The 13,755-nt window shown below is 42.5% G+C and overlaps 1 protein-coding gene across 10 annotated transcripts in view; it reads left to right on the forward strand.

The window, feature by feature from the left end:
- Positions 1-13,716, forward strand: part of PRRC2B (proline rich coiled-coil 2B) — a 48,038-nt gene extending 34,322 nt beyond the window's left edge. For 5 of the 10 annotated variants that reach the window (XM_085239266.1, XM_085239260.1, XM_085239263.1 and 2 more), the window contains 11 exons: positions 64-258; positions 698-784; positions 1,698-1,802; positions 2,377-2,569; positions 3,607-3,704; positions 4,591-4,718; positions 5,786-6,026; positions 6,998-7,174; positions 7,809-7,900; positions 8,460-8,580; positions 8,975-13,716. In XM_085239266.1, coding sequence (XP_085095392.1) covers positions 64-258; positions 698-784; positions 1,698-1,802; positions 2,377-2,569; positions 3,607-3,704; positions 4,591-4,718; positions 5,786-6,026; positions 6,998-7,174; positions 7,809-7,900; positions 8,460-8,580; positions 8,975-9,115 — 1,578 coding nt within the window. In that variant the 3' untranslated portion in view covers positions 9,116-13,716. Of the gene's footprint in view, positions 1-63; positions 259-697; positions 785-1,697; positions 1,803-2,376; positions 2,570-3,606; positions 3,705-4,590; positions 4,719-5,785; positions 6,027-6,997; positions 7,175-7,415; positions 7,508-7,808; positions 7,901-8,459; positions 8,581-8,974 lie in introns of those variants that run through there. The other 5 variants (XM_085239264.1, XM_085239265.1, XR_014887274.1 and 2 more) reach the window with 4 other exon arrangements.
- The last annotated feature ends 39 nt before the right edge of the window (positions 13,717-13,755 follow it).

A 13,755-nucleotide genomic window follows, 5' to 3' on the forward strand; every position in this document is an offset into this window, starting at 1 on the left:
TTTTAAGGCTTGAGATGGGGTTATTTGGTCTTTTTGTCTCAGCCTCTCTGCTTTCCTGTTAAGGATTCAGATCAAGGCTCAGGACAGAACAAGGAACACAAGCCTGGACCAATCGGCAACGAGCGCTCCCTGAAAAACAGAAAGGGTTCGGAGGGAACGGAACGGCTGGAAGGGAATATTCCCCCAGTTAATGGGGTGGAAATTCACGTGGATTCTGTACTTCCTGTGCCACCCATTGAATTTGGAGTAAATCCTAAAGTGAGGATTGAATTTAATTTTATCTTCTTGGTGGTTTGAGCTTGTTGAGATGTGAAAGGTGGTTTGAGGCAGCAGGATTGTTTAGAGGAAGCTTCTAGTGTATACACTGTGGATTTGCCTTAGATTTCATTGACACAAACCAGGTACTCAAGATGTGTTGGCCAAATGCATAATATCCTTTTGTAAGTAGTGTCCCAGGGACCTGCTGGGGTGGTGATAGATGTGACAGACAAAGTAGTGGCCTTCTAAGCCTTTGTGCCTCTGGGGATTGCCTGCTGCTGAGTGCTGAGAAGCATCTCCATGTTGTCTTCCAGTGAGGCTTACTGAAGAACAGTCTTTAGTTTCTAGTGTCATGATTCAGGCTAAAGTCATTAACCATGAGAAGCAAACTGGTAGCCCTTGGGTCTGGATTTGAATGTTGTATGTTCCACTTCTTCAGGACTCTGACTTCAGCTTGCCACCTGGTTCTGCTTCTGGCACTGCAGCTAACCCTGTCACCAAATTGCAGGATGCCTTGGCCAGTAATGTAAGTATCTTGTTTTTCTTTTGATCATTTGATCCTTTCCTTGGTTAAATCTCAGATGCTACCAGTCAGAGAAAGCATGTTTCTCTGCAGTTGACTTCACATTTAATGTTCAGGCATCTCACGTGACAAAGATCCATAATGGAAATCTGTTGCCCTCGAGGTAAAATGAGCATCACTGGCTCAGGAGTGATCCAGAGAGCTAGTCTGTTATCATTCAGTGACCTTTGTAAAGCCAAGAGGTTTTACAGATCTGGAATGACCAGTCTCCTCCTCCTGAGACACAGAGGAGTGCTGGTAATGGATGTGATGGGCATACTGGTGTTTTTAGGTCTAGACTGGCTGCTTCCCCAGAAGATCTCATCTGCCACAGCACAACACAGAACTGTTACCTTAAGCCAGGCTCTTTGAGAAGTTTCCTAGTTTGTTCCAGCCATCTGTGTATTTCATTATTATATGTGCAGGAGTGAGCACACTGAAAGCCCAGCTTGCAACTCAGCTGTGGACAGCAGTGTGAGAAACTCACAAGGCTGCTTTTGAAATGTCTTCAAGTTTGTAGGCGGTTAGAATTTTTGAGACTTGTCTTAAAGGGTCTTTCTTTTGAGAAACGCTCTTTCAGAAACAGCTATTGTGTGAAATTCAGGTGAGATCCCAAATTTGTCTTCTGCAGATTTATGTTACTGACTCCAGTTGATATTTAAATGGACATTGACGTAACCCTATGTAAAGAGTGTGGTTGCACACCATCAAAGCTTTGTTTATTCCATCAGCAGAGTGGATAACGGTTCAATGCAGTACTTAACTCCTGCTCCTGAGGCTTGAATCCTTTGAGGTGTAGTTACTGTAGCTACCACTGAGACTGTAGTACCTCTTGATTTTGTCCTTGAATATTCACCATTCACCAATCTCCCCTCAGGCAGGGTTAACGCAGTCCATTCCCATTCTGCGAAGAGATCATCACCTTCAGAGGTGCATTGGCCTGAACCCAATGTCCTTCCCGACTGCAGAGCTTACTCTTAAGGTAAGTAAGCAAATGTGCTTGTCCTCAAAGTGGGTATTTTGTCTGCTTGACCAGAGTAGTGAGGGTGGAGTGGTCTTTCTCTCGTTCTTTTAGACACTGCTAAATCTTTAATTATTTCCTGTAAAAGTTAAGTATATTTGCTATTTATCATGGATGAAGAGGGATGAATTCCAACAGTCCTGGATACTGAAGTCCTCATTAATTGTAAAAATAAAATAAATGTGTGGAAGAGCTTTCTGACTAGTGACTGTCTCAATAACTGGATAAGGTGACTCACCAGTGATCTTAGACACCTGATGTTTAAAAACAACAACAGAAAAAGCCAACAAAAAAGAAAGACCCCATCTTGCCACCCCCAGAACAACTTGTCAGATACCCAAAGGGATGAGTGTTTGTGAGGGATACGTACCCACTGGGAATGGATGTGAAGCCCCTTGATCAGAGACCTGTTAGCTTTCTACTCTGACTAGAGTGGATTTAGATTGAACGAATAGTTTACAGATGAGCAGCTCTAGACCTCAGTATTATCCTCCACGTTTGAATTGTCTGCAGTTATCGCCCTTCATTTCCGTAGATGGAGTCTGCTCGTAAGGCTTGGGAAAACTCTCCTAGTTTACCAGAACAGAACTCTCCAGGAGGTGCAGGCTCAGGCATCCAGCCTCCTTCCAGTGTTGGAGCTTCCAACGGTGTCAGCTACAGCTCTTTTGGTGGAGTTTCTATGCCTCCTATGCCTGTGGCGTCCGTAGCACCTTCTGCATCTATTCCAGGTATCTGCAAACTGTGGCAGCAGTATTTGCATTGTCTGGTTGATATCTGAATCCTCTATGGATTCTGGTGGAGAAGAGCATCCATATAAATTGAAAGACTGGTTGGCATTTAACAGATCTGTAAGGAGAGTTCAGGAAAGAGGGACTATTTCTTGAGTGTTACCAGTATAATTTTAACACAAGGCTGACTTTCCTTTTGGACTTAGCTATAACTGAGTAGGGGCTCTTCTTTATGTGTCAGTAGATCTTGCTTGCCCTTCACTGTGTACTCAGTTGAATAGAAGGGAAGGAAAAAAAACCTGTGGCTGAGACAATAATCCCAGTATCAGCATCAACCATTCTACTCATTTTGCTATTTGTAACTTCTGCGTACATCGCATGTTCTGAGCACGTTCTGCTCCTTGTGCATAACAAAAAAATACGTTCAAAAGTTTGCATAACTCTGGTAGGTGAGAAGGTGTTGCTATCCTTGAATTATGGAGGGAAAACTTAAACACAGTTAAGTTCAATGATGCGTATAGTTAGCAAGAGTGCCTGGAATGGAAAAAAGAAATGTACCTGGAGTCTCATTCCCAAAGGACCTCTCCTGCATGCAGCGAGTGTCCTTCTCATTTCTCAATTCAAGGATGGATAATGAGTCAGCCACTGTAGCTAATCTGTTTAGAAAACACATTATTTTCAAGTTAGGTCATTTTTTTTCCCCCACTTCCACCCTGACAAATTCTTCCGTTGTTTTGCTTGAATATCCCATGTTCAGATATGCAGGCACAGGCATGGCATACTGCATTCCTCTTGGTGCCACTCGGGGTAAAAATGGCTTTTAGACTGCTTATGTGAAGGTCTCAAGTATCCTGTTTGCCCTTTCTATCCCTCCTAACTGCAAATCTGAGGTGATTGCAGAGCAGGTTTCTGGCATAGAGGAAGGATTTGGAGCACAGATTGCCAGCTCCTGAGCTGTTAGTTTTGGTGGGCTGGCAGGTCTCTGTAGGGTGCTGTGCCTGTACCTTGAATTACAGCCTCTTTTCTCTGATATTTAGGTAACCATATTCCACCCCTGTATCTGGATGGCCATGTATTTGCAAGTCAGCCCCGCCTGGTTCCTCAGACGATACCTCAGCAGCAAAGCTACCAACAAGTAAGGGAGGCATGTAATTAGCTAATGGTTTTTCAAGTGGTCTTCAGGGTGATGTGTAAGAAACAATGTTTATCTCTCTGACAGTCCAAGGTATTAAAGTTCCTTGAATGCTGCTTCCCAGAAGGGTGTTAGAGGTTAGTGAAATTAAAGGGAGAGATTATTTATTTATTTTTATTTTTAAAAAATTGGGTTTAAGTGAAACGTATAGAGAGAAATCTGCATGAGGTGAAGTGACCAGAACAGAACAGAATGAGATAAATCAGGTATCAGGGAAGTTCAGATTGGGTTTCAGGAAGAGATCCTTCACTAGGAGGGTGTTTGGGTCCTGGAACAGGCTCCCCAGGCACATGGTCACAGCACAGAGTTCAAAAAGCATTTGGACAACATCCTCAGACATGTTGTTTGTTTTTTAGGTAGTCCTGTGTGAAGCCAGGAGTTGGACTCAGTGATCCATGTGGGTCCTTTCCAACTCAGGATATGTCTGTGACTTGCAGTACATTCTACAGCCAATCAGTACTGATGGGAGATTTCATTAGACTGAGTAAATAGGGTGTTGATAGGATTGAGGAGAGCCAGCCTCCTCAGGATAGGAGTGCAGGTAAACTTGAATTATTGGTGTTGATAAAGGGCCTGATCTGTGTGTGGAGCATGTTGGTCCCCTAATGTATCCGTCAGGTGCCTCTTGGAACACTCTTCTCTCTCAGGTGCCTATGCAGTCTCTTTCCCTGCCAGTGTGCTTCTCTGTTATAGGAGGGGCTGTGCAAAGCTGCAGTGTAGGTCATTGTCATGACACATTAACTTGTTGAGGAAACTGATGGCTTTATAATAGCCTGGGAGAGCTTTTCGTTGCTCTTGTACCTCTCAGTCATCTCAATTTCTTCCATAGGCGGCTGCTGCTCAACAGATTCCCATTTCTCTCCACACATCCTTGCAGGCCCAAGCTCAGCTTGGCCTGAGGGGTGGTCTGCCTGTCTCTCAATCCCAGGAGATGTACAGCTCCATACAGCCCTTCAGGTAACTACTTTGCAATTTTTCATTTCCTTGTGGCCTTAACCTTTCGTTGCTGTGGGTGAAGCTGACTGATGAGGTATTCTGTACTCATCTCCTCATCCCTCTCTGGTGACGTCTTGTTTCTTTCCTTTGATAACAATGCATTAAAGTGGAGAGCAAGCGTATTAGGATACATGAGGCTTTGTATAGTGTGCTGCTTCCACGACAGTGGCAAAGCCTGTCCTTGAAAAATTCAGTTGGAGTGCCTGCATTCTTAAAGGATATGATGTATCTTGGGAAGTATTATGCAGAAGGTGGAGGTTTATGGGGTGAAAAGCAAATTTCTTAATGAGAAATTCAGAGCCAACAGTTTACTGGATTTGGCTTCTTTCTGGGGAGAAGGCTAAAGAGTTGGTTTGATGAGAGCTGAGCGTGGGGAAATCAAATAACATTGTCGTTAGATATAAGCTACAAGGCAAGAACAGAATACATGCCTGCTCTTTGTTGGAAAAAGTAGTAAGATTCAACTTAAAAATCAGATGTAAATGGAGTAGTGAGAGTGTTTGGTCACAAGAACTGCTGACTTGAATTGAAGGAATGAGACATCCACTTCAGAATTGGAGTGTCTATGGGATTAGCATATTCTCTACTGTGTTGGTTTTGGTTTTGTTTTGTTTTGGTTTTTTTTTTTTTTGGTTTTGTTTGGTTTGGTTTTTTTTTTTTGCATTAAATGAGGGCAGGTGACCAACATGGTTCTTACAGGCCTCAAAAATATAGACATGAAGTTAAAAAAAAAAAAAAATATTTTTTTTTTAAATTGCTAGCACTGGAGCTGGTTGAATCTTTAATTCATTATTTCTGCTTTGCAAAGCAGAATTCTGCTAAATTGAGTCCTCTCTTTACTATTAATCCAGAGGATATTGTGCAGAGTTATTAATACAAACTTTGGATGGAACACACTGTCATTTTGTTGTAGACTCTTGCAACACAAGGACAGAATTGCTGAGAACTGCTTGCTGATTGGAAGCCAGATACCTTTTGATAGTCTCCAAAGGTTTTCTACGTAACTTAAGCTCTTTTTTCTTCTCCAGGTCTCAGGTGTATATGCACCCCAGTCTATCTCAGCCCAGCACCATGGTCCTGACAGGAGGCACTGCTCTAAAGCCTCCGTATTCCGCCTTCCCAGGCATGCAGCCCTTGGAGGTGGTGAAAACCCAGTCTGGATCTCCCTATCAGCCCTTGAATGGAAGCCAGACGCTGGTTTATGAAGGCCAGATAAACCAAGCAGCTGGTATGGGAGCCTCCCAGATGATGGACTCCCAGCTTACACAGGTTAGGAGCAGGGCTTGCAAGGCACTCTTGTGTGAAGTATCACTTGTTTCTGAGACGGGGTTGTGTTAAATCATGTTTGTGTGAGCTAAGCTCATTGTAAAGAGGTAAAAGATTTTTCCATGAGACTCTTCTGTGAGCTGTTGCTTCAAAAATATAGCACCGTATTTAATGAGAGTCTTGCTAATTACTTGTATGTCCCTACTGCAATGACCTTTTACATTGAGAAATGTTCTCACCCTCCAGACAGACATTTTGTGCAGAATCAAACCTTGCAGTGCTTCCCAGGTAGAAGGCTCTGATAGGACAGTTGTCCTAAAAGTACTACTTCCAAGAGCCAACAGGGTAAATTCAGCCTTAGGTTTTTATTGTTTTTATCCCAAAGTGGGGTCGTGGTACCTCCCAAATCCAGCAGTTATGAGTACTGCCAGATAAATCAGAACAAGCAGGAGGTTGTTGAATCATGAGCTGCTTCTTGTAAGTACTCTTTAATTACTACCATAATCAGTTTGAAATTCATTGCAGAAAATAGAGAACCATTGCTTTCTCTGGCAGTGCTTTGGCATGAAAGCAGAACAGACTTTGTGGCTTGGGTATTAAAGCTGCAAACTGTGTCTGCTGTCAGAGCTGTCTGACACTGCTGTTGGATCAAGAGAAAAATCACACTTGCAGAGACGAGGAGGAAGATTGAAAAACTGGATGAAGGTTCCATGCAAGGGGGAAAGTGCAGTTACGTTAAATTGATGCTGTGTTAAAAACTCAGCTGGCAGGGTGTCAGCAATGCTACCAGCACATGCTTTTCAGTGTGAAATTTCCTCTGATACATTAATTTGCATTTACCCTGTGCCAGACTGCACTATTTTTGAGATTCTCTGTACAGTACTGTGCTTTCAGGATATTAGGAGAGAGCATCTCAACCCAACACAATAAACACTGCTACTGCCTTTAATTAACCTCATGTCCTTATCACACAGCTAACGATGCCTGTGCCTGGCTCCCAGCTTCCGCTGCCCCGCTACGGCTCTGGCCAGCAGCCCCTGATTCTGCCACAGTCCATCCAGCTTCCTCAGGGGCAAAACCTGTCTGTAGGAGCACCCCGAAGAATTCTTCCTCCTGGATCACAGCCGTCAGTTCTTGCTGCCAGCAGGGAGGTGAGGATTAACTGAAGTTTTCCTCCTTGATCTTGCTTGTTAATGGAGAGATTAACTTCTTGGAGATCCTTAAATGTCAAAGGCAATTACTGGTGTTAAAATGAAGGAACCCTTTCCTTCTTATCTAAGAACAGTCCAGCAGTCTTTCAAGTTTTACTGCTGGTCATCATTCTGTTTCCGAGGAGCCATGTCCTGCCTTGATCCAGTTTGGAGTCTCCAGTTTTATTACGTGTTTACGCAGGTTTCCCCAGAGTGCTTGAGGGGTGGTGAGCTCCAGACACAGTTGGAATACTGCCCAGATATTTCACACTGTTGTGAAGCTTTTCCATTTGAGTAGGTATATTAATGTCATGTCTGGTTTGATGGATTTGTATCATAAATTTGTCTATTCTAGGATTGAGAGAGCACAGCAGTTAACTTGCAGGTTTAGTATTTGCTTGTGCTACTGGCTTGTTAGTTTAACACAAGCAGGTCTCTTCACTTTAAACCCTAGTTTTCTTCATCTGAAAAGTGTTTCTTCTTTTAATGGGCACGTGGGTAGAAGGGCAGAAGTTTAGTTTAAGTGTTCATATAAAGTAACGGACTTTCTCTGAAAGCAGAAATGATACATGCTCTTGCTCGTTTTCCTCTGTAGTCTTCCCAAATGGAAATGAAAGGCTTTCATTTTTCTGATGGTAAACAGAATATGTCCTCCGGAGGGTCTGTACCATCACCACATGCATACAGGTAAATACTTATAAAATTTGGCCTCTGTAGTCAGAATGAGGAAGAAGTGTTCCCCATTTGCAGTGACATGGTACATATATGTTATCCCTGTGTAAGATCCACTTGGGTTTTCATGTGTAAAATACATTTAGTATAGTCCAAATACTTATATAAAAATGTTAATAGCTTTCATTCTTGGTTAGGGACCAGTGTGTCTCTGATGTGGTCATTGGTGCTTGTGGGAATTGTGTGAAGCTATTTGTGTTCAGCATCATAAAGGCAAATTGGAATTCTGTTTTTGTGTGTTTTTCGTTTAGGTAGGAAATTGGAATAACTGAGTAAATGTTCTAGTTCCAGCATGGTCTCATCTTCTCAAGATGAGAGGCAGTAATATGCAAACGTTCAGAACCTTCAGGTCACTAAGATTCCCTGAGACTTTTCAATACTTTTTCTTCTTCTAAGCAGTCCATGTGTTTTCTTTTGGGCTGGGAAGTTCACAGGTTCAGACTCATGCTCTGTACTGTTGCTTTCTGCTCTTTTTTTTCTTTCACACATGAATAAGGTTCTTGTTCCGTTGTAGAATTTACTCCATGAATGTTGTCGACTCTTCGATTTCCAGGCCTAGCTCTGCCAGCCCAAATGGGAAACAGTCTGGACCAGCAGTTAGTATGGGCTCTGTGCAAGGACACTATGTGCAACAGGTAGTGTATGTCAGTACTCTCACCCAGTAGTGTCTGCTCTTCTATAGTGTCCCCCTTGTTCCTTGTACTTGAGAGGGTGACAGCGTAGTTAAGCTGTATGTGGAAGTTATTTTCCTTGCAGGAAAAACAAGAGAGTGGACTGGGTGGATGCTATACTGAGCCCATGAGTAATGCTCAGTGATGAGAGGTCAGGAAAAGTTAGAGGATTGCATGTCTTGTGGTGCTTATGTTGAATTTTTGTGGGGGTATTTGATATCCTTTGCATAAGATGTTTTAGGGCAGCGAAGGGTGGCAGAACAGATAAGACAGATGAATTTTGGAGCAAATTTGATGTCTTGCATGAATGATGGTCACCGGTGTTTTTTCTAATGCTTCCTTTTTTGTATGTCAAAAGGCAAAGCAACGGGTGGATGAAAATAAAGCCAATCTGGGAGCAGTAAAGCTGCAAGAAACAGCCTCCACAAGCCAGATGAAACCAGTGCGCACAGGAGCGATCAAACCTCAGGCTGTAAAAGTGGAGGAAAGCAAGGCCTAGGAGCACAGCTGATGCCCAGCTGGTCCTGCTGGCTGACAGGCCCAACAGCTGAGACTGAACCCCACTGGATCTCCTGAAAATCTCACCAGACCTTCACCTGCCCCACACTGACTGACTACAGTGACATCATCCAAGTCCTTCTCTCCTAGCAAAGCAGTTTGAAACAGTGGATATGACATTGACCTGCTTGCTTTGAAACAAACCATGTGACTTTTAAGTGGCTTAAGCCTTTTTTTTTTTTTTTTTTTTTTTTTTTCCCACCCCATGCCTCATCCACAGGTAGCTGTGATAGCTCACTTGGCAAAGCCCATCCTTCTCCTTCCCTACTTCTGTCTCAGCAGAGTGGCAACTGAAGGAGAGGGTGTTACTTAGAGGTTTTTCATTTTAAAGGCAGCTGAGGTTTTTACAGAGAAAAAAAGCTATATCCTTGTTTATAGCAGAACTTTTATATGTTCTCTCACTTTTTTCCCCTTCTTTCTGCTTTCCTCATTCCTTCCAGAAGAGAAGTCCCATTGACTAAAATAATGTTCTGACAGAACTCCTCCTGATTTTTATATGTAGTTTTGTGCAATGCTGAGAATCTATACTCTTCTAAATTGAGTTGCATTGGATATATTTTCCCCAGACAGTTTAGCCTTTCAGATTGAGTAAAAGCAAAACAACCACAGTACACTTATAACGTTCATGAATTTTTCAGTATTTTTGTTTTAAGCTAGAAGCAGTGCTTGCATTAGAATAAATGTGTACTAAAGTATATAGTAGATCAGTGCATTAATCTTGAAAGTTGCACCATGTTAATTGTAGCTTTGGGGTGCCTTGTGCACAACAAAATGTGGCATTTTCGTTTTAAGGAAAAACGCACCAAACTTCCGTTGCAAGCTCCTCTGGATCTAGGGTTTTTTGTTTGTTTTTTGTAGGTTTGAGATTTCTTTAGTGACTGCCAAACACGCAGCAAAATGTAAATCATGGACTTGCAAAATGTAAAATCTTACGAGAAATCTCCTCACCACTCATGGGTCAGAAGAGTTGGCTAGAGCCAACGAGTTCGTTTGGACTACTTTTTGTAGTTGTGATGCTCTCTTACGCTCCCTACTTTGGCTGCTTTAATTCCTTGTCTCCTGAGACTTGTTCTATATTGTGCTTATCCGTTGGGGCTGCTCTCCTAAGCTTTGTTCTTCCCCCTTTTCCCTAGGTCTTCCTGTTCCTCTCATGGCCTCTTGTAATATTTGCTTACAAACACATTAGTAAGGGAGCTCCTCTGCAAGGCAGCCTTTTTAGCACACTTAGAACTTCCTTTTTTTCTATTGGAAGCGCATGGATACAGAGTCAGTTTGGAATCATCCTTTTGATCTCCTTCCACAGGTGGACAGCAAATGGTTCTTTAGTTTTGATGTAATAGCATATAGTGTGTGTACTGTGTCGCAACCTTACACTTTCTCACCTGTATTTATTTGATGGTAAATGAAAGGAGGGTCCCAGTGGGAGTGGGTTGGCTTTTTATTTTTTTGGTTGTTTGTTTTTTTTTTTGTGTGTGTGTGTGCGTGTGTATGTAGATTTTAGAATGGACTTGCAAGTTCCTGAAAGTTCTTGGAGTCCTTAAGCTGACAGTAGTCATAAGTAAATTCAGCTACTTCCAGCTAACTTGGTTTGTGTTGTTTAGCTCCTTGAAAATGTAAAGTAGGCTGGTCACTCTGAAGTGAGGGAAAGACAAACTTCATTTCCACAGTAGATGATAGCTTGCTAACTGGCTGTGCTGTCTGCATCTGTTAGATGGCAGCAAATCATTTCTTGGTGGTTCCAAAGAAGATATTTTGAACAAAGAATGTATTTGGGAAGGGATCTGGAAGGTGTTCTTGTTTGTGTGCTTTTCCCACACCCCCACCCCCCCTTTATGTGAAATATCCTTCATAACTTTCTAGGGATGCATTTGAAATTTTAAGCTAGGTATAAATAAGAATTTTATACAGTAGCTTTAAAAAGAGCTTAGAAATCTAATCTAACTTAGACATAGTAATGTGCCCTTTCCATAGGTTTCCCCATTGACTGTGGCAGAGAACATGAAGGGAAAGGGGATAGGATGATACTTCTAAGAAAAACAAGAGCTCTTTTATTTCTCATGTTTTATGGATTATTTTTTTTTTTAACTTCAGAGCAGAGTGTGCCAGCATCTCTAGCATCCTCCTTTAAAGTACAGGGTTTGAGATTAAGTGACAAATATTTCCCCAGCCTTCAGGCAACTCCCAGACCTGCTTCCTCATCTGCTAGTCCTGCTCTCAACATTTTCCAAAGATTTTCCACCAGAAAGTCATCCCACTGCACTTTTTATTTTCTTCCGTGGAATATCATGAACAACGGAATTGTCTTTTTCATTTTTTATCCTCCTGCCCAGCTGGCCCTACTAATGTCAGCCCAGAACCAAACTGCAATGGTTAAAGATACTCAACCCAGGCTCCTCCTCCTCACATCTTTCCTATCCTAATAACACTGCTTAAGCTTTACAAAGAACCGACCTCTTTCCTCCTACCTTTATGGCTCTTAAATGGTCAGATGTGTTGGAGAAATTGGGTTATTGCTATACGCAAGATACTGCAGTCCCTCTGGTGTAAATGCCATCAGAACTACAACACTTCCTGTTAAAAAAAAGGTCACCCTTCTTTCTCTTTTAACCTCTCCCATCCTTCCCCTAACAGAATAAAACACTAGAATTTATTTATACATATTTGATGTTGTAGGTCTAGGTGAAAAAGTAATTGTTTCACTGCTCTATTTATATATTATGTCTGAATTATTCTGTGTAGGAAAGGCCAAGAAATGCATGTGAGCTTCATTCCATTCCTCTCCTTTGCGTGACTGTCAGCTGCAGTTGGCAAGGCACTCTTCCACTTAATGGAATTTTGTGTGATGGAACGCAGTTATAGAGCCCACATTTCTAAGGTGCAATATCCTATTTCTCCGGCATATATTTTTGTTTGTTTAAAGCTAGCACAAGGTTACTGATGTTAGTAAGTAGTGCTCTGGAGTCAGAAGGAAGGTCTCTGATTCCCAAGGTGCAGAAATGCCAGTGTTTGCTGGTAACAATTCAGCTTGGGAAATAGAGAGTGGCAGTGTGTTTAATGCTGATGTTTATAAGGGGGTACTTCGGTTTACTGTCTCCACTGCTGAAGGGTAGTGCCCTAATGGTTTATTTCTTTGCAAGTTGCTTTCATTTTGACTGGAATTCTGCTACTACACAGTAGGCTCCTGCTGGAAGGATGCAGTGTGCAGTGGGAGGGAGAGGTGGGATCTGTATTTTCAGCAAAAATGGGTGAGGCAGAAGTATTCGGAGGCTGACTTTGCTGCTTTTTGTACAGCTGAAGGTCTAAGTCATGTGTAAACAGTTCTACACACAGTGATTCACAGCCTAGCCAGCTGCATGTCGTGCTGCTTTCCTTTCCAGCTCAGCTTGCTTTTAGCCCGCAGTGAAAAATAATAATAAAGGTTAGGGGAAAAAATAATGCTCCAGTGTATTTTCAAATGACAGGTGGAAGCACCAGTGAAACAGGTATTGTTATCTTTCCTAATTCACTCTCGGCTCTGCCACATGACAGCTATACAGTAGTCAGCCACTCTGAATGTGTTGCAGCCCATTGAACTCCACATGTGTTTGTGTTCGTGAGGACACATCTAACAGTTTCCTTACAGGAATGCTGCAAAGCTACATGGTGCCCTGTGGTTCCTGTGTGTTTATGGATATAAATTAAAACGACGAGCCTAGCTTTTTTTGCTGTGTCTCACATTCTGGCAGGCTACTATATTCACTGCATGCTAAGATCTCGTTTGGTTGCATTTCGCTGACCTTTTGTTTCCCCTCTGTCTTAGCTAAGCATAGATTAATCCTTGCAGTGTGGGTTATTTTCAGTGTCCAGCAGCAGCCCAGTTTATTTATAAGAAAGATGCACCTGTAAACAAAGATCACTTTACAGCAGGCATCGGGATAGCTGGGCAGCCCAGCAGACACGAGCGTTCTGCTGAAGCGAGCTGCTGGCTGTGAAGAGACAGCAGCAGGTGGTTGGGTTGAAGTTCTTCTTTTCCCCCAAAGACCACCGGATGTTCCTCATGGCTACAGGCACCTGCTGGGGTTCAGGATGGCTGCAGCAGCGAGGCGCTCACCCTTGGCATGTCTCAAGGCTGGAACCCCCCCCGGCTCTCTGTGGATCGCATTTGTTGTTTCTCAAGGGGATATTGCACTCCTCCGAGCTTTTAACCTCATCACTTGTGTAGTACTTTTGTTTCCTGCTAACCTCATCACCTGTATAGTACATTTTTTTTTGGCCTTTCCTTTCTTTGTCTTTCCATGTAGACCAGATATTTGAAAGGGCAGACGATGGATAATTGTGTAACGTGCAACCTGTTAATATTTTTTGGAAACTTTTACTTGGACCGGAACTCGAATCACGGCATCACCAGGCCAGTTGCGGCACACTCTTTATTGCCCTTTTTCCTCATTTCAGTACCTATTGTTTCTCCTTTCAAATATGTGATTGTATTAGCTCTTTCCATATGAAAGAATTCTCCTTATTTAAATAAAAAAAAAAAATAAAGCAGATTATGCTTTTCTCAAAGTTTCTTAGAACTGTTTGGTTCTTTGGTAGGTTACAAAG

Source organism: Meleagris gallopavo, chromosome 19, assembly GCF_905368555.1.
Source record: "Meleagris gallopavo chromosome 19, MGAL_WU_HG_1.1, whole genome shotgun sequence".
Classification (NCBI taxonomy): domain Eukaryota; kingdom Metazoa; phylum Chordata; class Aves; order Galliformes; family Phasianidae; genus Meleagris; species Meleagris gallopavo.